This window comes from Jaculus jaculus, chromosome 23 (assembly GCF_020740685.1).
Source record: "Jaculus jaculus isolate mJacJac1 chromosome 23, mJacJac1.mat.Y.cur, whole genome shotgun sequence".
In the NCBI taxonomy this organism is placed as follows: Eukaryota; Metazoa; Chordata; class Mammalia; order Rodentia; family Dipodidae; genus Jaculus; species Jaculus jaculus.
Genome location: NC_059124.1, coordinates 1362591 through 1389268, shown reverse-complemented (window position 1 = coordinate 1389268; position 26678 = coordinate 1362591). Strand labels below are relative to the sequence as shown.

General features: G+C 38.5%; 1 protein-coding gene across 6 annotated transcripts in view; it reads right to left on the bottom strand.

Annotated features, from left to right (window-relative positions):
- LOC101604446 (activating transcription factor 7 interacting protein) overlaps positions 1-26678 on the bottom strand; it is a 138561-nt gene that overhangs the window by 69122 nt on the left and 42761 nt on the right. For 5 of the 6 annotated variants that reach the window (XM_045139816.1, XM_045139817.1, XM_045139815.1 and 2 more), the window contains exons 2-5: positions 13864-15452; positions 8806-8889; positions 6481-6626; positions 2904-3041 (exon numbers count right to left, since the gene is read on the bottom strand). In XM_045139816.1, coding sequence (XP_044995751.1) covers positions 2904-3041; positions 6481-6626; positions 8806-8889; positions 13864-15445 — 1950 coding nt within the window. In that variant the 5' untranslated portion in view covers positions 15446-15452. The remainder of the gene's footprint in view (positions 1-2903; positions 3042-6480; positions 6627-8805; positions 8890-13863; positions 15453-26678) is intronic. The other variant, XM_045139814.1, reaches the window with a different exon arrangement.

Below are 26678 nucleotides of genomic sequence, written 5' to 3'. Positions count from 1 at the left end.
TAGGCCACCCTGAGACTACATAGTGAGTTCCAGGTCAGCCTGGGCTAAAGTGAGACCCTACCCTGGGGAAGGGGGGAAACACATAGACAAGCTTATTGAAAAAGAACATCAGCTGGGTGTGGTGGCACACACCTTTAATCCCAGCACTCGGGAGGCAGAGGTAGGAGGATTGCCGAGAGTTCAAGGCCACCCTGAGACTACATAGTGAATTCCAGGTCAGCCTGAGCCAGAGTGAGACCCTACCTCGAAAAACCAAAAAAAAAAAAAAAAAAAAAAAGAAAGAAAGAAAAAGAAAAAGAAGAAGAAGAACATCAACCAAAGGTGCCAACAGGTGCAATAGTGGCATGTCTATTATGGGGGAAACCAACTGCTCTATAATGTTCATTAATGCTCTTAATGTTCACACCCATATATTAATGATATTCTCACTTTTGGTTAGAGGAGTTTTCTCAGATGGCAGTAACCATTGGGATGACTCAAGACTCAAAGGGATGAAAAGAAACGACAGTGGAGTGTTCCACACTGAGACATCTCTATCACACCTTCCAAGGCTCATTGTGGAAGAGGTGGTGGAAAGACTGTACGAGCCAAAGGCAGGGTAGGACTGCTTACAATGCAATCTTTCAGACATAAAATGTTCTGGATATCTATGACCTCACAGTGCCTGGCACGACCTTCACAATAGGAGGAAAAGATCATGACATCAAAATCAAAGAGAGAGGCAGGAGAGATGGCTTAGTGGTTAAGCACTTGCCTGTGAAGCCTAAGGACACCAGTTCGAGGCTCGATTCCCCAGGACCCACGTTAGCCAGATGCACAAGGGGACACACATGTCTGGTGTTCGTTTTCAATGGCTGGAGGCCCTGGCGTGCCCATTCTCTCCCTCTCCCTTTCCCCCTCCCTCTTAACCTCTTTCTCTGTCAAATAAATAAATAAATATTTTTTAAAAAGTTAAAAAGAAAAAAAAAATGACATCCAGGGTTGGAGTGGTATGGTTCAGCAGTTGAAAGTGCTTGTTTGCAAACCCTGACAGTGCAGGGTTCATATCTCCAGGGCCCACCCAAATCCAGATGCACAAACTAGCATATATGTCTGACTTTTTTTGCAGTGTCTAAAGGCCCTGGTGTACTCATACATGCATTTTCTCTTTCTCTTTCCCTCTCTCATTAAAAAAAAAAAAATTAAAATCATCCAACTACTGTCTGCAAGAAACACACCTCATTGGCAAATATACAGTAAAGTAAAAGGATGAAAATATATTCCAAATGGAATCTGAAAGTAAGGGATATTAGCTATATCTGTATCTGAAAAAGTAGAATTCAAGCTAAAATTAGAACAAAGAAATTCAATTACACACTAATAAAAGGACCAATCCATTAAGTCAGTACTTAAGATTTTAAGCATATATGCACCTATATATTCATATGCATATATAAGCACATATCAAACAAATACTGCTAAAAATAACATGACAGGCAAGTCAATATGTAATACTGCCTCTAGTGCTATATACTAATAGCTACATCAGCAAACATTAAAAGTAGCTCTTATTAATATGAAGATTAGTAAGCTAATCCTTTAAAATCCAGAGGGAGGATATGAAAGGAATTCCTCATAAATATTTATTTTGTATTGTTATGGCATCCTGTAATGCCAGTCTTTATTCAATGATTAAAATAAATCTGCAAGTGGGGACAGGGTTTAGAAAGAGAGAGAGAGAGAGAGAAAGAGAGAGAGAGAATGAGCCCACCAGAGCCTGCAGCCACTGCAAATGAAATCCAGACACATGCACTACCTTGTGCATCTGGCTTTATGTGGTTCCTGGGGAATCAAACCTGGGTCCTTAGATTTCTAATCCTAGAATTGATGGCTGATAAAGCCATCAGTTTATGGTTTTGTTTTTCTCATGGCAACTCTTATCAAAAACTAATACAAAATCCTTTTACTTCTTAAATTTAGAATTTGAATTTATTTTTCCCTTCACATTTTTCTTTATTTACTGACTTACTTACATATATGCTTGTGTGCACAGGCACACCAAAGTCTCTTGCAACTTCAAGCTAATGCCTGTCCAGTTTACCATGAGTGGCTAGAGAACTGAACCAGAGCTTACCACTAAGCCAATTCACTAGCCAACTAGAATTTGAATGTATACTTACATATATGCTTGTGTGCACAGGCACACCAAAGTCTCTTGCAACTTCAAACTAATGCCTATCCAGTTTACCATGAGTGGCTAGAAAATTGAACCAGAGCTTTCCACTAAGCCACCTAGAAATTGAATGTATTTTAGAGTCAACATCAAATATATGAACATGGGGCCAGGTGTGGTGGCACACGCCTTTAATACCAGCACTTGGGAGGCAGAGGTAGGAGGATTGCTGCAAGTTCGAGGCCACCCTGAGAGTCCATAGCGAATTCCAGGTCATCTGGACTAGAGTGAAACCCTACCTCAAAAAACTTAACATCAGTGGTAAAAGCACTTGCCACACAAACACAAGGACCTGAGTTCAATTGCCAGCACCTGTGAAAAAGGTGGGAATGGCTGCAACTGTTACTCCAGAGTGGACACAGAAGAACTCTGAGGCTCACTAATCCAGCCAATCTAACTGAAAATAGTGATCTCTAGGTTCAGTGAGTGATTCTGTCTAAAGAAAGTAAGAAGGTAGAAGAAAATCAAAAATAACTTTTAAAGTAGAAGAAAACTAAAGGAGTGCATGGCATCTTCCTCTGTCCTTTGCACAACGCTGCATGGGGCACTGCACTTGTTCATATACATGCAAAGACCACACACACACACCACTTGCTACAAGCATACACAAGAAGTAAGTATGTATGTAAATAATGATATATAATAATCACAAAATAAACTGTAAAAATGAAATTAAACTCAGCATACATACCTGTAGCTCAGTAAGAACTGTTTTGTGCCTCCTGTGACATTCAATCTTTTCTACTCGTGTTTTCAAGTCTGCCAGAGTCTTATCAAATACAGCATACTGTAGGGCACACAATTTTTCTTCTAATAACCACTGTATGACCTAAAAGAATGCATTTTATTTTATTATAAAAAGGCAATTTAGCAAGCACAAAAACACTACTGATACAGTACCTCAATTAATAAATAAATCATGTCCAACTAACTTAATAAATAAAATCAGCATCATCATTGCTATCTGTTGAAATTTTCCATTTCAAGTATAAAACATCTATCTGAAGGTTATATATGATAAAAATATATAATTTCAACAACAACAAAAACAATTAAAAGGGCTGGAGAGATGGCTTAGCGGTTAAGCGCTCGCCTGTGAAGCCTAAGGACCCTGGTTCAAGGCTCAGTTCCCCAGCTCCCACGTTAGCCAGATGCACAAGGGGGCACACGCGTCTGGAGTTCGTTTGCAGTGGCTGGAGGCCCTGGCGCGCCCATTCTCTCTCTCTCCCTCTATCTGTCTTTCTCTATGTCTATCGCTCTCAAATAAATAAATAAATAAATAATGAACAAAAAAAATATATAATTTCTAGAGACTAGAATTTTGAAAATAATTTGAAGTTTTAATATTTTTCCTCATGCTCTCTTATTATGCTCAAATAATATAAGGGAAATTACTTTGTGAGACAGATGCTAAGAATGCTACTGCACTATCACATTTGATAAAACATTTATAAATGTCTATTCAAAATTCACATAATGGGCTGGAGAGATGGCTTAGCGGTTAAGCGCTTGCCTGTGAAGCCTAAGGACCCCGGTTCGAGGCTCGGTTCTCCAGGTCCCACGTTAGCCAGCTGCACAAGGGGCACACGCATCTGGAGTTCGTTTGCAGAGGCTGGAAGCCCTGGCGCGCCCATTCTCTCTCTCTCTCTCCCTCTATCTGTCTATCGCTCTCAAATAAATAAATTTTTTAAAAAATTCACATATTACCTTACTGTGGACCCACAGGTCCCTGGCACATATCCATACACTGTAACTGAATAAAAACTATTCTCAAGTTAATGTTCATTCTCCCAACATGAACTGACTGGGGCATTTGTGAACAAATAGTGGTTTACTGATATCCCCACAAGACCAGCATTGTTCTGAGCCCATCAACTTTTTTTCCCCCCTTTTTCAAAGTAGGGTCTCACTCTAGTTGAGGCTATCTGGAAATCACTCTGTAGTCTCAGGGTGGCCTCAAACTCATGGTGATCCTCCTACCTCTGCCTCCCCAGTGCTGGGATTAAAGGCATGCACCACCATGCCCAAGTCCATCAACATTTTGACATGGACATGAAAGAGTACAAAGGGAACAAGACAACAAAACAGAGGAAGGGTCTACCTTGAATAACAAGGCTCCTCAGGAGATAGAAGAGAGGGGTGGCATGAGGTGACAAAAAAGGGATAAAGGGGTGGGAACATAATCAAATTAATATATGTTCATATAATAAAGTTCTCAATAAAAAATAATAAAAATAGATGAAATAAGCTCCCAGCACACTAAGTTGTCAAATTCTCCTTAAATATTTATCTTTATATTATAATAGCTTTATATGAAAGACTAAATAAACATTCTTATCTTGATCTGCAGAAGAAAAGGAAATGAGGATTGAAGAGGCAGAACTTTGTTTTTAATTGTATCTTAATGGAAGAACTTTGATTTGTTATTTCATAATTATTTATTATATTTATATTTATTTATATTTATTTATATTTATATACTTACTTCTATTATATTATTTATTTGTTTATAAGTAGAGAGAGAAGAGGAGAGAATGGGTGTGCCAGGGCCTCTAGCCAATGCAAGTCACTCCAGATGCACGTGCTACTTGTATGCACCTGGCTTTACAAAGGACAGAGGAATCAAACCTGGGTCATTAGGCTCTGCAGTCAAGTAACTTAACTGCTGAGCCAGCTCTCCAGCCCCTACTATTTCATGATTAAACAAACTCCAGGTGTGGTAATTCACATCTCTAATCAAACACTGGAGAGACTGAGGCAGGAAGACTGCTATGAATTTAAGGCCAGCCTGGGATACATAGTGAATTCCAGGCCATCCTAAGTCACTGAAAACCTATCTCAAAATACACACACACACGCACTAGTATCATCTGACTTTCATATGACTTTCTACAAAAGGCCTGTGAGCACATTTTGATGCATATATGTAACACTAATTATTTTTCATTCCCTCTATGTCTGAATAGTCCCTTTCACTGGTGCTGCTAAAGCCTACCATTATTCATACTGAAACTACAGTACATACAAATGAATTTAGGGGCTGGAGGGAAGGCTCAGCAGTTAAGGTGCTTGTCTGCAAAGCCAGAGGACTGAGATTTGATTCCCCAGGACCCACAAAAGCCAGATGCACAAGGTGGCACATGTGTCTGGAGTTAGTTTGCACTGACTGGACCACTTGGCACACACATTCTCTATCCGCCTCTCTCTCTCTCAAATAAAGTAATAAAAATTTTAAATATATATTTAAAAAATAAGCTGGGCATGGTGGCACACGCCTTTAATCCCAGCACTCTGGAGGCAGAGGTAGGAGGACCACAGTGAGTTTGGACCACCCTGAGACTACATAGTGAATTCCAGGTCAGCCTGAACTAGAGTGAAACTCTACCTTGAAAAAACAAAACAAAATAATAATGATAATGATAATGATAATAATAATTTAGAAGGCTGGAGAGAATGCTCAGTGTTTAAGGAGTTTACTTGCAAAGTCTAAAGGTCTGAGTTAAAGTCCCCAAGACTCACATAGAGCCAGATGCACAGAGTGGCACATGCATCTGGAGTTGACTTGCAGTAGATGTGAGACCTTGCAGGCCCAGTCTCTCTATGAGCCTCACTCTCTAGTAACTAAACATGAATTTAAGGATATTCAGACATAACTTATTAAGACCACTATAAAAATTAATAAATATTTAAAAACTAGTGCATAGACCTGTTTTCCTTCCACTATAAATGAAGTTCAATTTGGGAAGAACAACAGAACTGTAAAAAACTGCTCAGTTTTGTTACAACAAAGAAATGTCAATCTTTTTTTTTCATTTTAATAATCACTACCGTCTCTTAAAAAAATAAAAAGAAAAGATGTAGCCAGAGTGAGTCAAAAGGAATTTTAAAAGTTAACTAAAAATATTCACAGATTTCCTAAGGTCAACGATTTTCTTCAAGTTCTGGCTGGATATATCATGTTAAGCATATTATTTCAAAGATCCAGAGTAATAAAAACAGTGATGCTTTATTTAAAACTTTTTGTTCATTATTTATTTGAGAGCGACAGAGAGAGAAAGAGAGAGAATGGATGTGCCAGGGCCTCCAACCACTGTAAACAAACTCCAGATGCATGCGCACCCTTGTGCATCTGGCTAACGTGGGTCCTGGGGAATCGGGCCTCGAACCAGGGTCCTTAGGCTTCACAGGCAAGCACTTAACTGCTAAGCCAACTTTCCAGACCCAGTGATGCTTTTTATCAAATTCAGTTTTTTGCATAATCACGCCACCTTTTGAAGCTTCTGGTTGACGTCCCCTTTGGCTGTAATCTTCACTTGAAACTCTGCCTCGTACTCTTCTTCTATGTATCGACGACGCTTGGACTGTACATTGTCCATGTCCTCTGATTTAGAACGTTTTCTTCTGGAAAAGTCATCTGAAGACAAAAATTAATGATTCATTGGACATCTAAATTATAGGACTTAATACTGTAATCCTTAGCAAAGTTACTTTTTAATACAAGAGCATTCTCAACCAATTATTTTATTGCTTTTGAGATCAGAAAAATAGGCACATAGGTTTTGGCTTTAAACTTGAAACACTTTTCAGTATGCTAAATAAGAACTTCTTTGTTTTTTTCTGTTGTTTTTTTTTTTGTTTTAGAGAGACAATTGGCACACCAGGGCCTCAGCCACTGCAATCGCTCAAGACGCTTGCACCACCTAGTGGCCATGTGAGACCTTGCACTTTCCTCACCTTTGTGTGTCTGGCTTACGTGGGATCTGGAGAGTCAAATATGGGTCCTTAAGTTTTGCAGGCAAGGGCCTTAAATTCTTATCCATCTCTCCATTCCCTAAATAAGAACTTTGTAATCACTTAATAATAGACACTGTAAACAGTACAATCTTACCTTGATGATTTCATTTTAAAGTGGAGAGCTAGGCTGGAGAGATGGCTTAGCACTTAAGGTGCATGCCTGTGAAGTCTAAGGACCAGGTTCTATTCTCCAGGTGCCACATAAGCCAAATGCACATGGTGGCACATGTGTCTGTTGTTTGTTTACAGTGGTTAGAGGCCCTGATGCACCCCCAATCTCCCCCCTCCCTCCCCCTGTCTCTCATAAATAATATAAATCTTAAAAAAAATTAATAAAGTGGAGAGCTGCCTAACAGCTATGAGAAGCAGAAGACAGAGGTCATTTCACAATCCTTCCCTCTACTAACTTTCATAGCACACATGAAGGCTCTAACAAAGTAGATTTGACCTTAATGTCAGAGATTCCTATCAACTATGCACAGCTTGAATTAGTTAATTCTTCCTCCTCAATAAAAAAGTTTAAAAAAATCTTAATTGGGGCTGGAGAGATGGCTTAGCAGTTAAGCGCTTGCCTGTGAAGCCTAAGGACCCTGGTTCGAGGCTCGTTTCCCCAGGACCCACGTTAGCCAGATGCACAAGGGGGCGCACGCGTCTGGAGTTCGTTTGCAGTGGCTGGAAGCCCTGGCGCGCCCATTCCCTTTCTGTCTTTCTCTCCCTCTCTCTCTGTCACTTTCAAATAAATAAATAAAAATGAACAAAAAATATTTTTAAAAAAATCTTAATTAACCTAAGGGAAAAGTTAATATACTTTAATAGGTCTCTTTTTTTTGAAGTAGGGTCTCACTCTACTCCAGGCTGACCTGAAATTCACCATGTAGTCTTAAGAATGGCTTTGATAGCTATTCTTAATATGCCCTAATGAATTTCAGACATAAAAATCAATGTCAAAGATTTGTCATTAAAAATTTCAAGTCAGGTGTGGTGCACATGTCTTTAATCTCAGCACTTGGGAAGTGGAGGTAGGAGGGAAGATCACTATGAGTTTGAGGACACCCTGAAACTACATAGTGAATTCTAGGTTAGTTTGGGCTAGAGACCTTATCTCCAAAACACAAAAATAAATAAAAATAAAAATATTATTTAAAGTGTGCTACAAGTAAATATTATCTGTTTTTTTAATATCCCCTCCCCAAAAATAAACCCTTTTATAATCATACCAACCCTTCTTCATTTCACTCTATACCCATATCTACCTGCTTATATCCCTATCCTATAGTCTAAAACACACTTCAGTTCAGTTATAACAGCTCACCAAAATTCTTTTGTTTTGGTTTCTCGAGGCAGGGTCTCACTCTAGCCCAAGCTGATATGGAATTCACTCCATAGCCCAAGGCTGCCTCAGTGATTCTCCTGCCTCCTCCTCAAGAGTGCTGGTAGTAAAGGCATGTTTATCACTATCCAGGTTTCTGTCTTGTTTTGGTTTTGGTGTTGTTTTTTGACTCCACACTTATAGTGCCATTCTTTAAATTTAAATTGAATACACCTCTATTAAGACATTCAGTACTTTAAATTGTAATGCTAAATCCTTTGGTGGGATGAATATAAATGTAAAAAACAGTGAAGAATATAATATAATACATTCAAAGATCCTTGAGTTAGTCACCAACAAAACGAGTGGCTTAAACTGGAAAATGTTGTAATTGTCTCATGAGCAGAAAATAATCACCCATGGTTTTGAAAAGCCAGAAACAATAATCACCACTTTTCAGAATAGTCCAAGTTTGCCAAAAAATACATACTTTTCTCAGGTCTTTCATTTTCTTCACTGACTTCCTGCTCTTCTTCATCAGGCTTGCTGTCCTTTTCATTCTTCTCTACTTCTGCTAGAATAAAAATAGAAAAGGAAATCTTTCTACTGAAATGCATTACAGTTCATCAACTTACACTACTCAGCTACCAAAACTTTTATTAAGAAAAAAAACCCAGTCTCAGCATATGAAATTTTAAAATGGGCATACAAACTGACAGAAATTGCAAAGTTCATATTCAACTGTTCTAAATTTATGAAAAATATTTTAAAGCCAGCAATCTTAATTGTTTACTAGCAATGATACTAATAAAATGTAGAAATGACACTGCAGCCAGGTGCAGTGGCCCACACCTTTAATCTCAACATTTCAGAGGCAGAGGTAGGAGGATCACTGTAAGTTCAAGGCCACCCTGAGACTGCACAGTGAATTTCAGGTCAGCCTAGATTCACGTGAAACTACCTCAAAATAAATAAATAAATAACATTGCAAAGCATCCAGATTTCTTTATGTTCAACTATTAAACTAATATAGTGGCTACAACAATTACCAAAATAATTTTAAAAGCTTAGAAGCTACTGGTAAATTCAAAACAAATATTTTAACTACAAAGAACCACTAAGTTATTTTAGTAGTTCGAGGACAGTTAGTAAGCAAGGAATGAAAAGCCTCTCCTAAATAAAAAATTGACTTAATAATAAGCAGTATTTTTACCATGACATAAATGATGCAAGTGATAAGATATACAAGAAGCCGGGCGTGGTGGTGCATGCCTTTAATCCCAGAACTCGGGAGGCAGAGGTAGGAGGATCGCCGTGAGTTCGAGGCCACCCTGAGACTCCATAGTGAATTCCAGGTCAGCCTGAGCCAGAGTGAGACCCTACCTCGAAAAACCAAAAGATATACAAGAAGGTTAAGTAATTTTCAAAAGTATAAAGAATAAAACATGCCACTTAAAGAAGCTACAAACAAGCTGGGCGTGGTGGCGCATGACTTTAATCCCAGCACTCAGGAGGCAGAGGTAGGAGGATCGCCATGAGTTCGAGGCCACCCTGAGACTCCATAGTGAATTCCAGGTCAGCCTGGGCTACAGTGAGACCCTATCTCGAAAAAAAAAAAAAAGAAAAGAAAAGAACGCTACAAACATAGTTAAGACATCTATATTGTTATGTTACAACAAATGAAAGCCCACATGAACTAGAAATAGCATTTGTTCAATCAATTCTTCAACTAACCTAATCACCAAATAGGGGATAAGAAGACACGCATAAACCACTACTTAGTCAGCATGACTATTTTTTGCCTTAGCAAAACAAAGTCCCAATGGCAGAAATAAAGGTTAAAAACATTTCAAAGACCTTTCAGGTGAAAATAAGTAAGGACCAGAATGACAAACTAATAAAGCTTTAAAAATATATTCACAAACATAAAACTGTATTTTAATACTGTGCCTAAGTATTAATAAAGCTATCTGTAACTTTAATGAGTATTAGAAAATTAAGTTCCCTTTACTACTTACTCTTGGTCATTATAAATGTTTTAAGATCCCACTGCTCAGCCCATTTCAATAAAATGAAAATTTGTTTTGCTTTCTTATATATAGATGACAAACTTATTATAATACATTACTATGCTTTTCCCAACCTTCTATTTAATACTTAGCACTTATCATCCTAAGCTTTCTAGTTTCCACAGCATTCAGAGATAGAGCATATGGTTTACATGGCTTCATTTGGCCAATCCTCACAAAATGCACATAATGAGGCAGATCTTCATTTAGCAAGTCAAAGCATCCAGAATTCAGAAGTACAATGGTCTGCTCAGGTCTGCCTCTACGGATGTTTGTTCTCTTTCTTCTTACAAATATGTTAGGGTTAGCATAAGATCCCTTCATTTTACTCAAAACTCTCTACCCACATTGATTTCCCATGTTTCAGGTATATCCAGAAGTAATAGTGGGATTTGAAGCCCTGAAAATATTTATTGCATTTTAGAGCAGATTAAAAGATTACAATTTGTGCTAAGGTTTTATGTCCCATCATATGAACAATTTGGGATTAGAAAAACTGGTATTAACGATTATTAAGCAAAGATAAGGCCCTTTGTTTCTTTAACATTTTTGTTCAAAAAGAATCTCTTGAAAATTGACTGTGTGGACACAAAATAATAACCAAAGGATGTAGTACACAGGGAATTTTGTATATAATTTCAATAGTTTCTAGTTACCTAAGAACCTATGCTATTTCTAAAGCTTTATTAGTTTATCAGTACTTTAGCATCTATTCCTACTCATGGGCACGTTTCTGTCATGACTATTTTGGTCTTTTGATATCTTCTATGGGCGTAGCTGTTACCATTCAACCATACTACCCAGTAAGGTCACCAAATGCAAGTTACAGATCTTGTTATTTTGGTGACCCTAACCTTTGAGAAAGGGCTAAAATAAATTAGATATTGAATACCTATGTAATTACTATCTTTAGTGAGGTGTCATTAAATAAGTATGAAAATAAGTATGTTGTAAAGAATTAAGACATACAACACTGGAGAATTAATTTCTCATTTTCAGAATTGTATCTTCTAGATGTTTCTTCCAACAAAATAATGAATCTATAACCTTAGATTAGAAATTGGTAAATGGTTTTGTAAATGGCCAAAAGGGCTATATAGCCTATGACACAACCTGTGTTAGCAATTGGCAATAAGCCACAATATAGAAAAGGGAAATAAATAGCCTTGGCTCTATTACTGTTATTATTACTTGTTTGTTTTGTTTTTGTTTAAAAATCACATGAGGCCGAAAGGTGACAGTTCCGTGCTTCAGACTATTGGATTCATGAGAATATTTCAACAAAACAAATTTCTATAGGCTAATAAAGACATATACCAAAAACTGGAACACTAATGATACTTTTCACTAGTTCTTATGCAGCTAAAAGACATATACCAATCAGGAAAATTAAAAAGGCAAAGAAAATAAATGGGAAAAGCATACATGGGAAAACACCAAAGGCCTTTAAATAGAACGAGCCTTACTATTAGAAAACAAGTGAGAGGAATATGGCATCAAGAGGACACGGCCTCCTTAGACATTTCAAGCTGTTCACCACTGCAGAAGTTCAAACCCCTTGTTCCAAGTGAGTTTCTGTCTTTTAAATAAAGCAAAAACCTTGAGGAGGAAAGTTACATTTTGTTTACTCCAATTTTCCTCCCATCCTATCTAAAATCCAAATAAACCTGGATTTCTACTCTGCAGTCACCAAAATTGCTCTTTGTCGGTCACCAATAATCTGGTTAAATATTTCTCTTTCATCTAACTTTGCATATAGCAAGCCACCAGACAGAATGAGCAGTTAATTTAGCCTTCCTTCAAAGCAGTCTCTACGACTATGGGGATGTAATACACTCAGAGGAGAGTAACTTGCCCAGCATGCACCAATCTCTGGGGTCAATCCTTCACAATGAAGAATGAAAAAAATCCTGGGCTAGAGAGATGACTTAGCAGTTAAGGTGCTTGCCTGCAAAGCCAAAAGTACCCAGGTTTGATGCCCCAGGACCCATGTAAGCCAGACACACAAAGTGGCACGTGCATCTAGAGTTCAAGTCTAGCAGCTGGTGACTCTGATGCACCCATTCTGTCTCTGTCTCTCTCTACCTCTTTCAAATAACTAAATAAAAATAAAATATTTTTTTAAATCCTATCTAGTTAGCTTCTAGAAAACTAAAATTATTTGTCATCTTCTTTCCTCAACAGCTGCTCTTTTCACCTCTTTCTGGGTTCTTCACAGTGATCTTTAAACAGCTGAAGTTCTTAAATCCTGTCATCTCCTTTTACACTCAGTCTTGGGGGACTTCATGTTGCCAAGACTGTATGCTATCTACTCCAAAATTTTTCTATATAATACTGCACACTTAAATTCAGACAGGTATCTAATTTGGGCAACAGCAATTATTTAAAACTTTTCTTCTTCTTCTTCTTCCACTTCCGTTTCAAAATGTGCTTCATCAATCAGGGCTGGAGAGATGGCTTAGTGGTTAAAAGCTTGCCTGTGAAGCCTAAGGACCCCGGTTTGAGGCTTGATTCCCCAGGACCTACGTTAGCCAGATGCACAAGGGGGTACACATGTCTGAAGTTCATCTGCAGTGGCTTGAAGCCCTGGTGCACACATTCATTCTTTCTTTCTTTCTTTCTCTCTCTCTCTCTCTCTCTCTCTCTCTCTCTCTCTCTCTCTCTCCCTCTCCCTCTCCCTCTCCCTCTCCCTCTCCCTCTCCCTCTCCCTCTCTCTCTGCCTGTCACTCTCAAATAAATAAATAAACAAAAATAAAAAAAATGCACTTCATCAATTGCCACTTGAGCACCGAAGTAAAGAACTAAACAGTTCTACAAAAAAAAAAAAAAAAAAGCTAAATATTACCTTAACACAAATCAGGTTGAAAGGATTAAGAATTTATCTGAGCCAGGCATGTGGCACATGCCTTTAATCCCAGCACTCAAATGACCCAGATATGATTCCCCATTACCCATGTAATGCCAGATGCACAAAGTGGCACATGCATCTGGATTTCATTTCCTGCAGCTAGACGCCCTGGCAAGCTCATTCTCTCTCTTTTTCTCCTTGGAACTAAATAAATAAAAGACAGTGTCTCATGTAGTCCAGCCTAAAATTCACTGATCACTGCACCAGCCAAGAGATGGAATGACTAGCATGTGCCACCATGCTTGGCTGATTCAGGAGTGTTTGCTACTAAGATTACTGAACATGTTATACTCAACAAAGCATTAAAATGAAACAATTGGGCTGGAAAAATGGCTTAAGGGTTAAGCGCTTGCCTGTGAAGCCTAAGGACCCTGGCTCAAGGCTCGATTCCCCAGGACCCACATTAGCCAGATGCACAAGGGGGCGCACGCGTCTGGAATTCATTAGCAGTGGCTAGAAGCCCTGGCACGCCCATTCTCGCTCTATCTGTCTGTCTCTTTCTCTCTGTCACACTCAAATAAATAAAAATGAACAAAAAAAAATTTTAAAAACAATGAATTAATCTGCTAACCTGGAGAGCATGTCTGATTTTGTGATGGGTCTTCAGATTCATCTTTTTCACATGAAATATCCTCTTCATCAGATAGAACCAAAAAAGCTTCTTTTGGCAGACTCTCACTACTTTCTTGTTTTGATAGTGAACCAAATGAACCTTCCATTTTCTCTTCTAAATCTTGATTTGTCTCATCAATCGGAAGGAGAGTTTTAGAAAAACATGTAAGTTCATCTTCAGCAGGTGCAAGTTTTTCTAAAATAGGAATGATTTCATCTGTCTCCATAGAATCTGTATTTTCTAAGATATCCTCATTTTTATCATCTTTTGTAACATTTTCACTAACAGTTTCTACAAGTTCTGCAGAATTTTCGTCTTCATTCTTTTCACTTTGGTCAATTTCCATACTGCTAGAGATGGTTTCTTCTCCAACGGCAAGCTCGGTATCAGGATCATCCTCAACCTTCTTCTCGTTCTCAGGAGGTAGATCGGAACAAATCATTGCACTAGCTGTCTCTACAGCATCTTTATTATCATCAGTGTTACTATCTGCTTTCTTTTCCTCATCAGATGAGGCTTTACTTTCAGTCTGGTCTAACTTTTCATCATCTCCATGTTTTTCAAAAAACTCATCATTTTTATTGCTACTGTGCTCTGTCTTATCAGTTTCAGGGTCTGGCCCACCCACTGGTACAGAACTTGCTTTAAAAGCACTATCAGAGGGTGATTCTAAAGTTGATTCACCAGGGTTCGAAGCACCAGAGACGAGTTCATCAGAAGCCACATCATCAGAGACTAGGTCTTCAGAAGTGAGTCTACTACAGGCAGGGTCGCCAGAAGGCTGGTCACCACAAGGCTGTTCTTCAGAAGGAGGGGGGTCAGAGGCTAGATTATCAGAAGCACAATCAACAGAAGCTGCTGGACTAGAGGACAGTTCACAAGCAGTCACTGCACCAGAAATTGGCTCATCAGAAACTGGTTCAGTGGAAACAGAATCACCAGGAACCACTTCATCAGAAGTGAAATTGCCAGGGGAAAGATTCTCAGAGGTGGATTCTTGAAAAGCAATATCACCAGAGGAGGGATCACTAGAGGTGGGGTCAGCAGAGGAGAGATTAGCAAGGGAGGAATCAGCATGGGGATCACCAGAGACAGGATCCCCAGAGACCAGCTCTGCAGCCATCAGGTCACTGGAAGCTATCTCACCAGGAGCTGGCTCAGTGGTAAGATTGGATGCAGGGTCAGGAGTTACATTATTAGCAGACAAAGGCTCACAACTTAAATCATCGTCCTGCTCATTTTTGATGTTAGCATTTAGGAAACAAGGTGCTTCTTTCCATTCTGTTTTACTCTCTTCACTCTCAAAACAAATTGCTTCAATGCCATTCACTTCGTCCCTATCTTGCACAGAATCTGCATTTTCCAGAGGTGAAGCTGGGTCCAAATCTCCATTTTCATGGTTGCCATTTAGAAGTTTCCCATCAGTTTTCAGCAATTCTTCTCTGACTTTGTACACAGTTTCAAGTTGCTGACGGTCACTCACTCTCATTGTTTTCCGGGCCTTGAAGACTCTCTTTTGAGGCTCTTCTATACTATCCATATCGAATCTTTAAGAAAGAGAGAGAAAGAGTTTAATCACTGAAATAGAAGATGCCTAGTAATAGACTTACTAAAAAAGGGAAGCAAACAGTATACTGCTTGAAATAATGTTGAAAGTGACACACAGAAAATGTAATCCTCAGTGTATATAAATTTTTATATTTACTAATTTGTAAACTATACAAGTGATAAAGGAAATAGATGATACCAGATGATCAATTACTAGTAATAAGGGAGCTAGTTTTCAATCTCAGTGTGTGGTTTGGAGTCTAGGAAATAGAAAAGCATTGTGAAGAAAATGACAATGAAAAATTAAAGAATAAAAATCAAAAGACAGCTAAAATAAGGAAAAATTAAACATGTAAAAAGGTTAACTAAACAAAGCTTAAAGAGACTAATAGAACTAGAAACACATTAATAAGAGATTACCATCAAACATGAATACATTATTTGCCAATGGATTTTTTGAGACTGCCCTGGAACGCACTACATAGCCCAGGCTAGATTCAAACTTGTGGCAATCCTCATGCTTTGGCCTCTGGAATAACAGTGCTGGGATTACAGGCATAAGCTACCACACTCAGCTGTTAATTGAAACTACTTTATATATTCTTTTAAAATAAATTTTGGACAATGGAACACTTGGGAGCCATACATTGTTGCTAGAAAATTTTCAGTGCCAGGGATGGGATACTTCCAGAGAGTTGTTGGACAGGGAGGTCCCTGATGCCCACAAAACATTATAGGCCATTGCCGAGGCCCTTGGTTTCCCACCAGAAATAGATGGTAAGACCCTATTGCTGAAGACTCCACATACTTGGGCTGCAAGGCCACTGAGAAATCCTGCTGGAACTGAGCTGATAACCTCCTCCATGTAGACCAGCTGACAGAAAACTGGAAGAAGCCATTCTGCATGCAGTTCAATGGGAGAAAGAGAAATCACCAATGAAGATACTCAACAGTGGACACTGGAAGCCTTATAATTGGCCAGCCAGGCCAAGTGAGCCAACGGGTACAACAGTGGCATGTCTGTCATGGTGGAAACCATCTGCCCTCCAATTGGACTGGAGGACCACTCCATGGGAGGGAATACATCCCTGATACTGAAAACTTAAAACAGGGGTAGTCATGAGCCCTAGGGGTGTAACGTCTGCTGCTGTCTGAATAAGTGTATATGCTATGCTCATCAAACTGCCCAGTAAGCACTTCTCTTAATGTCCATGTATTTATATAAATGCTACTCTCACTTTTGGTAGAGAATCTTCTCTTTTCAGATGGCAGTGACCTTGGGGTGACTCAGAAGGCATCATGGTGCTGGGAAGAAGTGACAGGAGTGCTCAGCACTGCAATATCTCTATCACACCTTCTAAGGCTCAGGGTACATTGAAGAAGAGGTGGCAGAAAGAATTTAAGAGACAAAGGAAGGGTAAGACTCCTTACAATATGCTCCCCCCAGACACAAAATGGCCTGGATATCCATGACCTCACAGTGCCTGACACTACCTACACAAGATCATTGTAAGAGGAGGAAAAGATCATGACATCAAAATAAAAGAGAGACTGATTGAGAGGGGGAGAATGGAGTTTCAAAGCAGAAAGTGGGGAAGGGAGGGCATTACCATGGGTTATTTTTTATAATCATGGAAGTGGTTAATAAAAAAATTGAAAAGATAAAAATAAACAAATAAATAAAATTGGGAGGCTAGAAAAATGGCTCAGTGGGTAAGAGAGCTTGCTGTGCAAGCATGAGTACCTCAGTCTGACCCCTAGCACCCATGAACAAACCATGGCTATACTCCTAGCCCTCAATGGCAGACACTAGAGGACAGCTGGGGCATGCGGGTCAGCCAGCCTAACTATGAAAATAGGCAAGTGCAGGTTCAGTAGAAGACTGTCTCAAGGAAATAAGGTGATAGAGTATGTGGGAGGGAAGGAAACCAGATATTCTCTCTGCACACATGTGCATGGACATCACATGTGCACAGGTACAAGTATACACCACACATATTACACACACATATCAAAAAAAGTACATTAATAATTGCCTGGGTATGGAATATTTGGGAAAAATGAAGGGTGAATGCTGTAGAATACAGAATTAATTTATGAAGTAATGAAAATATTCTATTTAACACCATTGTAGTGAGAGCTACACAACTCTATAAATATACTGAAAATAAATTCATTATATATTTTGGGTTGCTTTTAACCCTCCCTCTCCCTTCCCTTTCCCTTTCTTTCCTTCCTCTCCACCCCTCCTCCCCCCGCTTTCTTTCTGAAGACCAGTCTCATTCTAGCCCAGGCTCACCTGGAACTGTCTGTAGCCCGGGCTGACCATGCACTCACAGCAATACTCTACCTCATCCTCCTCAGTAATGTGACGGAAGCTGTAAGCAGCCATACCTAGCACTTTTTTTCATAAGATATAATTAGAGACATAAAATTCACCTATTAAAAACTGTACAATTAGGGGGTTGAAGAGATGGCTCAGCAGTTTAGGCTCTTGCCTGCAAAGCTTAATGACCTGAGTTCAATTCACCAGTACCCATATAAGCCAGATGAACAAGGTAGCACACGTATGTCTGGAGTTAATTTGCAGTGACTGAAGGTCCTAGTGCACCCATTCTGTGTGTGTGTGTGTGTGTGTGTGTGTGTGTGTGTGTGTGTGTATGCACCTGCATGTGAACCTCTCTGCTTGCAAATAAATAAATAAGTATTTGCTTTGAAAGTTGTACAATAAGCCATGCATGGTGGCTCACAGATTTAATCCAAGTACTTGACAAGCCGAGATGGGAGAACTGTCATGAGTTCAAGACCAGCCTGAATTACAGTAAGTGTTTCAGCACTAGAGTAAGACCTACCTCAAAAAACAAAAAACAAAAAAAAAAAAAAACAGCCTAGTATGGTGGCAGAATACCTTTAATCCCAGCACTCAGGAGGCACAAGTAGGAGGACCATTATGAGTTCAAGGTCACCCTGAGAATACATAATGAACTCCAGGTCAGCCTGGGCTACAGTGAAATCCTAACTTGAAAAACCAAAAACAGGGCTGGACGGATGGCTTAGCAGTTGAGGCCCTTGACTCTCCAGGTCCTATGTAAGCCCCCAAAAACTAGAGACAGAAGTGTGCAAGATTGCACATGCACACAAGATGGCACAAGCCTCTGGAGTTAGATTACGGTGGCTGGAGGCCCTGGCGCGGTAACTCTCTCCCTCTCTGTCTCCTTCCTCCCTATCCCTCCCCTTCCTCTTTCTCCCGGTCACTTTCTCTCTCACATACAGGCACATTTTAATAAAGGGCAGTCTGTTGGGCTTGACACAAAACAAAAAATTATAAAATGTGTCAAAAAGTAAAAGTATCTATATATTGTCTCTGTTCTCTTTTTTGCTAAACTTTTGCTAGGTCTTGTCACTTTATCAAAGAATAAACTTTCATCTCTGCTGCTTTTGCTATTTTACACACCTGCTTTTTTGTTTCATTTGTTTTCCTCTAATATTCACCACTTAATTACTTTTGGGAATGTATTTATTCACTACCTTGAAGTTCAAAGTTTAACCACTGATTTTTACCTTTTTATCTTTTTTTTTTTATTCCTGGTTTTCCAAGGTAGGGTCTCTCTCTAGCTCAGGCTGACCTGGAATTCACTATGTAGTCCTCAGGGTGACCTCAAACTCACAATGATCCTGCCTGGCACCTTTTTATCCTTTGAAAGGTATGTATGGATATGAAGCTACACATTTTGAGGCTATGTTTATTTGAACCTCATAATCATTCAGCTGAAATATTTTCTAAATTTCATTATGATTTCTTCATATATCTATTAGTGATTTGGCAGTAAAAGTTAATGTCAGGGGCTGGAGAGATGGCTTAGCAATTAAGGCATTTGCCAGCAAAGCTGAAGGACACAGGTTCAATTCCACAGGACCCATGTAAGCCAGATGCACATGGTGGCTCCCACATCTGGAATTCATTTGCAGTGGCTAGATGCCCTAGCATACCCATTCTCTCTCTACCTGCCTACCTGCCTCTTTCCCTCTCTCTAATAAATAAATAAAAATAAAAGTTAATGTCAAAATACATATGTGGCTCAGTTGGTAGAGGGCTGACAAAGCATGCACAAAGCCCTGGGTTCAATCTTCAGCACCACATAAAACAGCATGGTGGCCTATGCCTATAAATCCATGTAAATACATACACAGGTACATATGAAAAACATGATGGAGGGTGAATAAGATCAAAACATATTATATGGCTGGAGAGATGGTCTAGCAGTTAAAAGTGCTTGCCTGCAAAGCCATAAGACCCAGGTTCAGTTCCCCAGTACCCACATAAAAACAAATGCACAAGATGATGCACATATCTGGAGTTCATTTGTTGGGGCTAGAGGACCTGGGGCATCCATTTTCTCTAAATAAGTAAATACAAAATATACATGTATCAAATAATCTACTTTCTGTCTGTCTCTTTCTCAAATAGATACATAAAATATTTAAAAATAAAAAATTGGGGCTGGAGAGATGGCTCAGTGGTTAAAGCAGTTGCCTATGAAGCCTAAAGACCCAAGTTTGATTCCCCAGGACCCACATAAGCCAGATGCATGTGTCCATAGTTAGTTTGCAGTGGCTGGAGACTCTGGTGGCTCACTCCCTATCTGCTTCTTTCCCTATCTCTCTCAAATAAATAAAATATTTAAGAAATTAAAGCTGGGCGTGGTGGTGCCTTTCATCCCAGCACCCTGGAGGCAGAGGTAGGAGGATCGCCATGAGTTCAAGGCTACCCAGAGACTACATAATTCCAAGTCAAAAAAAAAAAAAAAAAAACAATTAAAAAATTAAATGGGGTGGGGCTAGAGAGATGGCTCAGTGATCAAGGCACTTGCCTGCAAAGCCTAAGGACCCAGGTTTGATTCCCCAGTACCCATATAAAGCCAGATATACAAGGTGGTGCATGCATCTGGAGTATATTTGCAGTGGCTAGAGCCCCTGGTGTGTCCATGTCAAATAAATAAAATATTTTTTAAAAAATGAAACTGTCATCTCTATCACACCTTTCAAGGCTCAGAGTCCATTGTGGAAGAGGTGGCAAAAAGAATATAAGAGCCAAAGGAAGGGTAGGACTCCTTACAACATACATGCTCCTTCACACACAAAATGGCCTCCATAGCCATGACCTCTTAGTGCCTGACACACCTACACAAGACCATCATGATAGGAGGAAAAGATGATTACATCAAAATAAAAGAGATACCGATTGAGACTGAGAAGGGATATGATGGAGAGTGAAGGGGAAAGTGGGGGGAGGGAGGGCATTACCATGGGATATTGCTTATAATCATGGAAGTTTTTAATAAAAAATAAGTTAATTAAAAATAAATAAATAAAAATGTAACCGTCTAACTTTTTTAAACTCTTGGACTTTTGTTAAAAGTTCTAGATTGGGATACATTCTGCTTTAATTTTCTGACTTTAAGTTAATAATTGAAGACACATAGTTTTGCCAGCCTCATTTAAATTACAGAACTCAAGTAAAACTACTTTCCCAAACTGGCTTTCAATTACATAGAATATCAATGTAAAATTATTACAGGCACAATTTTAAGAGTTATAAATCAGTCTAGCCAAGCGTGGTGGTGTATGCCTTTAATCCCAGTACTCAGGAAGCAGAGGGAGGAAAGATCATAGTGCGTTCAAGCACCCTAACGCTACATAGAGAATTCCAGGTCAGCCTGGGCTAGAGTGAGACCCTACCTTGAAAACCCAAAATAATAAAAAACAAATAAAAATAATAATAAATTACAGTCTAGAATTAAAACCTCAAGGTTTTTCCTTTCTCAACCATTTCAATGTCATGTAAAATGCAAAATTTTCGGCATAGAACATACAGTATCTTCATCTTTTCCTTTTGGTGCTGAGTACTGAAGTCGAGACTCTGTTCTGCTAGCCTAGTGCTCTAACACTGAACTGGATCCCAGAAAATACAAGTTTTACGTTCATTTTCTTTGCTGACTCCAAACATAAACAATAAATTTATCATATGTTGGTAATGTGGTTATCCTTTAAATATTTCTAAATACTGAAATAACATTCTTTTAGAATTTGACTTCCTACTACCCACATTTTACAAATACCTGTGCAGCCAACAGTTTTCATCATTCCTTTGAAAAAAGTCTTCAGAACTTTTAGTAACCCAATTAAGGACATAAACTCTGCAGAGATTCCTCCATTTGAACTCCACTTCACCCAAATATTTAACTGGATGACATGGGGCAAGTTATCTAACATTTCAATTTCTTAGTTTTAATTACTTTAAAAAGGGAAGAGTACTGCCACAGAGATTTTGCTGATAATTAAATGAGATTTAACTAATTAATAATAATTACATTAATTAATATCATTTAAGCCAGTGTGGTGACATGCACATGCTATCCTAGCACCTGAGAGAATGAGGCAGGAGGATCATTGTACATTCAAGGCCAACTGGGCTAAGAGAGACCCTGTTTTCAACAAGGTAAGAAATACAAAAAAGATAAGCATTTAGAACATAATGAACACTCAAGATTATTATCATCTCCAGCCTATGTATATTCAACATGTTTTTAACCATAAACTTTAGAGTCAGATTTCTCTTAAATAACTCTGATATTTTGTGTATGAATTGAAAATCCAACATGTAAACCTTATTTAATTTCATCAAGTAACAACAAAAATAAATATAATCTGAGTCAAGCTGGTTTTAGCAACAAAATTATTAAATTCAGTTATACTACAACAGAGTAACTACCATTCATACCCACAAGGGTGCATACTACAGCCATTTACCAGACTGATCATGGGTTCTATGTATAATAAAAAACAGACAAAGCAGAGGAAGTGGCATGAGCAACCAGTTCAAACTAGTTCAGCCATGGATCTATGCACACCAATCAGCAATCTGCTTTTAGACATCTATTTTGCATAAACAAAGCTCATTTAAACAAGATAAACATTAGAGAAGGGAAGGGTGTGTTACGTGCAAACATGTCTCTATGGCTGTACTACTAGACAAGGTAGATCATTTTAAATACTGTTATCTGGATCTAAAATGCCATTCATAAATATATTCTGTAAAATAAATGCTACTTTTAAGGTAGCAACACTGCAATCATGAAGCTTCCACATGACTGTAATTCACTTCACAAGAAAAGCATTTACATTTTACAGCAGAAAATGTCTGCCATATCTAGAAGTGATTACAAGACGTGATGAGGTAGTTTTTCCTGGAAGTACTTTTTCCATTAAAAGTGTTTTTTTTTTAAGTAAAATAATTCTTAAGTCCTTAACTCTACATATTCAGATTCAAAAACTTTGGTAAATATCACCATAAAATAATTTATATAGAAATGTATATGTAAATGACCAGAGAAAGGTGTGTTACCTGAAAATATGTCTCTATGGCTTGTAATATTTTTTTTTCAAATTTTGGATAAATTCTTTTTAAAGAAAACCCAACAAGCTTCTTCTTTTAAGTGAAAACGTTTATTTCTTGGCTTCATCACCCTCCACCTACTTCTTTCACTCTTCTTTCTAGCAAAGATATCATAGCTATGAAACAACAAAGGGAGGCTGTTTTGTCTTAGTTTACAATCTCCCTGCTCAAAAAAAAAAAAAAAAAAAAAAAAACTCGAGAATTTAAGTGGCTGCTCAAAAGCTGAGCACAAATTCAACCAATCAGCAGATGGCATTCTGATTCCTGCCCGGCAACAGGAGACAGACAATAAGGTCAGAGAAGCATACTTAAACAAAACCTGGATCTGAAATACATCTGTATGGTTCTTTGTCTGAAATAAGTAATCTAGAACATAGTTTGCATAGCGTAAAGCCATTATCTGTATTAAATATAAGGTACACATTAATAAACAAGATTTACATATTTTATGTTGCTTAATTAATGTGCATGAGTGTTTCTAGAAATATGATTTTCTACATGAAGAATGAGTTAAGCATGGACAATGAGTAAAAGTTTGCTTCTCTATACAATGAGTTAGAACCTATAAAGATCAGATGTTATTTCTTATAAAAGATTAAGAGTTCTTACATTTATGAAAAACTTATAAAATATTGGCAAAAATTGAAATGCAAATAATTAGCCAGATTATTTTTCATAACCACCTACCATTATTGATAGTCACCATGAATTACGGCTCTGTACTCTGGCCCCTAAGGGTTACTATGGATTGGATGGTAAAGGATGATGTTGTCTACTGCAATGAATTGACTCAGTTTAATTCATTCAATGAGACTAAAATGTCTGATTCTTGGTGAGTTAAGTGGTATAAATACAGTAGCTACAATAAGTACAATTAAATGCCTTTCACAGCAGGCTAGGAAAAGGTTATATAAGCTTTGCTTTTGAAGCAATAAAACAAATGTGTGGATTACAAAGTACTTCCACAGGGGTTTTATTGATGAAATATTTTTCAATGAAAATCTGTGATCAGAGTATCTTCTCAAATTCCCTATATTAGATTTTCTTAGTTAACAAATTGTAAAAAGAATTCTGATCTTCCCAAACCCTTCGATACAGATGAACCTTGTAATTTTTCAAACAAACCCAGGAGGGAGCTTGCTGCAGCCATATTGTTAGTTTATATAATCTCCCCATAAGAAAAATAAATCAACAGCTGCTTCAGTGCTTCAGTCTTGGGAGGGAACTGAAATTTACTGTCTGATTGGCTGAAAACCGTAGCTGCCTAAAACCAATCAGACAGCTGTGTCACAAGTCTTACCTAGCAACAAGGAAAGCAGATGAGGACAAGTGCTCCACCAAGAATACAAAGGATGTGAAAATAAAGGTAGTAAAACTGAAACATATTACTACTATAATACCAAATGCTTTGTATAAACAACACATTTGTTTCTTAATTTGGTTCTTTTTAAGTATATACTAAACTTACTGGTTCAAAATGCAGACCACAAATACTATATTAATTCAAAGTAATATCATCTGATATAGCATTTGAAAAACAAAACACAAAAATTTGGAAGACATTAAGGAAATCTAAGTAAACGTAGTACTTCATTTTTAACACAGACACTTTAACAATATTCATGCTGGAAAGAACAACAGTGTAATATTTTTCTGAATAATGGGATGCTGAAAATAAATTTTATTCAACATTGAGCTCCTTTTTTTAGTTTTTCAAGGTAGGGTCTCCCTTTAGCACAGGCTGACTTGGAATTCACTTTGCAGTCTCAGTGTGGTCTTGAACTCATGGTAATCCTCCTGCCTGCCTCCCAAGTGCTGGGATTAAAAGGCTAAAGGCGTGTGCCACCACACCCAGCAATCGAGTTTCTTAAATGCCTTAAGTAAGTATGATTCAACAAGCCTGACTAATAATGACCTACTCCTAAGTAATCATTTTAATCATCAGCAATGATTACAAACCAATTTAGAAATAAAGTTCTGTTAACCATCATTCATGTAACCTAACCTATTTAGAAACACAGCTACTCCACTGGTTCTATAAGAATCTCATGTCTGGGCTGGAGAGATGGCTTAGTGGTTAAGCGCTTGCCTGTGAAGCCTAAGGACCCCGGTTCGAGGCTAGGTTCCCCAGGTCCCACGTTAGCCAGATGCACAAGGGGGCTCACGCATCTGGAGTTCGTTTGCAGAGGCTGGAAGCCCTGGCGCGCCCATTCTCTCTCTCTCCCTCTGTCTTTCTCTCTGTGTCTGTCTCTCTTAAATAAATAAATAAATAAAAATTTAAAAAAAAAAAGAATCTCATGTCTAAGAAATCCCCTGAGAAATCCTGCTGGAACTGAGCTGATAACCTCTTCCATGTAGACCAGCTGACAGAAAGCTGGAAGAAGCCATTCTGCATGCAGTTCAATCACCAATGAAGATACAGTGGACACTGCAAGCCTTATATTTGGCCAGCAAAGCCAAGTGAGCCAATGGGTACAATAGTGCCATGTCTGTCATGGTGGAAACCAACTGCCCTCTAGTTGGACTGGAGGCCCGCTCCATGAGAGGGAATACATCCCTGGTACTGAAAACCTACAACAGAGGTAGTCGTGAGCCCTAGGGGTGTAACGTCTGCTGCTGTCTGGCTAAATGTATATACTATGCTCATCAAAATGCCCAGTAAACACTTCTCTTAATGTTCATACCCTTATATTAATGCTACTCTCACTTTTGGTAGAGAATCTTCTCTTTATAATCATTGGCATTGTTAACAAAATAAAATTTTAAAAAAAAAGAATCTCATGTTAATGAGGTGTGGTGGCATACACCTTTAATCCCAGCACTCAGGAGGCAGAGGTAGGAGGATTGCTGTGAGTTCGAGGCCACCCAGAGACTCCATAGTGAATTCCAGGTCAGCCTGGGCTAGAGTGAGACCCTACTTTGAAAAACCAAAAAAAAAAAAAAAAAATTCTCATGTTTGGGGCTGGAGGGATGGCTTAGTGGTTAAGGAATTTGCCTGCAAAGCCAAAGAACCCAAGTTCGATTCCTCCAAGACCCATGTCAGCCAGATACACAAGGTGGCTCATGCGTCTGGAGTTCGTTTGCAATGACTGGAGGCCCTGACGCACCCATTCTCTCTCGGTCTTCTTTCTCTCTGTCAAATAAATAAATAAATTAAATAAACATTTTTTTAAAAAAAAAGGAATCTCATGTCTAAGACCCATGTGGTGCCTCACTTGGGAGGCTGAAGCAGGAGCACTGCCAAAAGTTCCAAACCATCATGAGTTCAAGCACAGCAAAGGCTATGTGTGAGATCTTGCCTCAAAAAAAGGGGAGGGGCCGGGCATGGTGGCACACGCCTTTCATCCCTGCACTCGGGAGGCAGAGGTAGGAGGAGCGCCGTGAGTTCGAGGCCACCCTGAGACTCCATAGTGAATTCCAGGTCAGCCTGGGCTAAAGTGAGACCCTACCTCGGAAAATAATAATAATAATAATAATAATCAGTGTTACACAATAAATACTGTCTTACTGTTACAGGCCATTAATTAAAATGGTCAATATGACAATACAATGACTCACCACGTTGACCTTATCTACTCAAAATTAATGCATATTATATGGATAATTTTAAACTTTTGTCTGAAAAAATATCTTGTCTTTTTAAACATTTTATTTATTCCTTTGAAAGAGGCATATATCTTGTCATTTTTGTTTAATATCCATTTTCTTTCTAAAACTTCACTTGAAAAAATATCACCACTTTTGTTATTGCTGTTAATGATCCCATGCA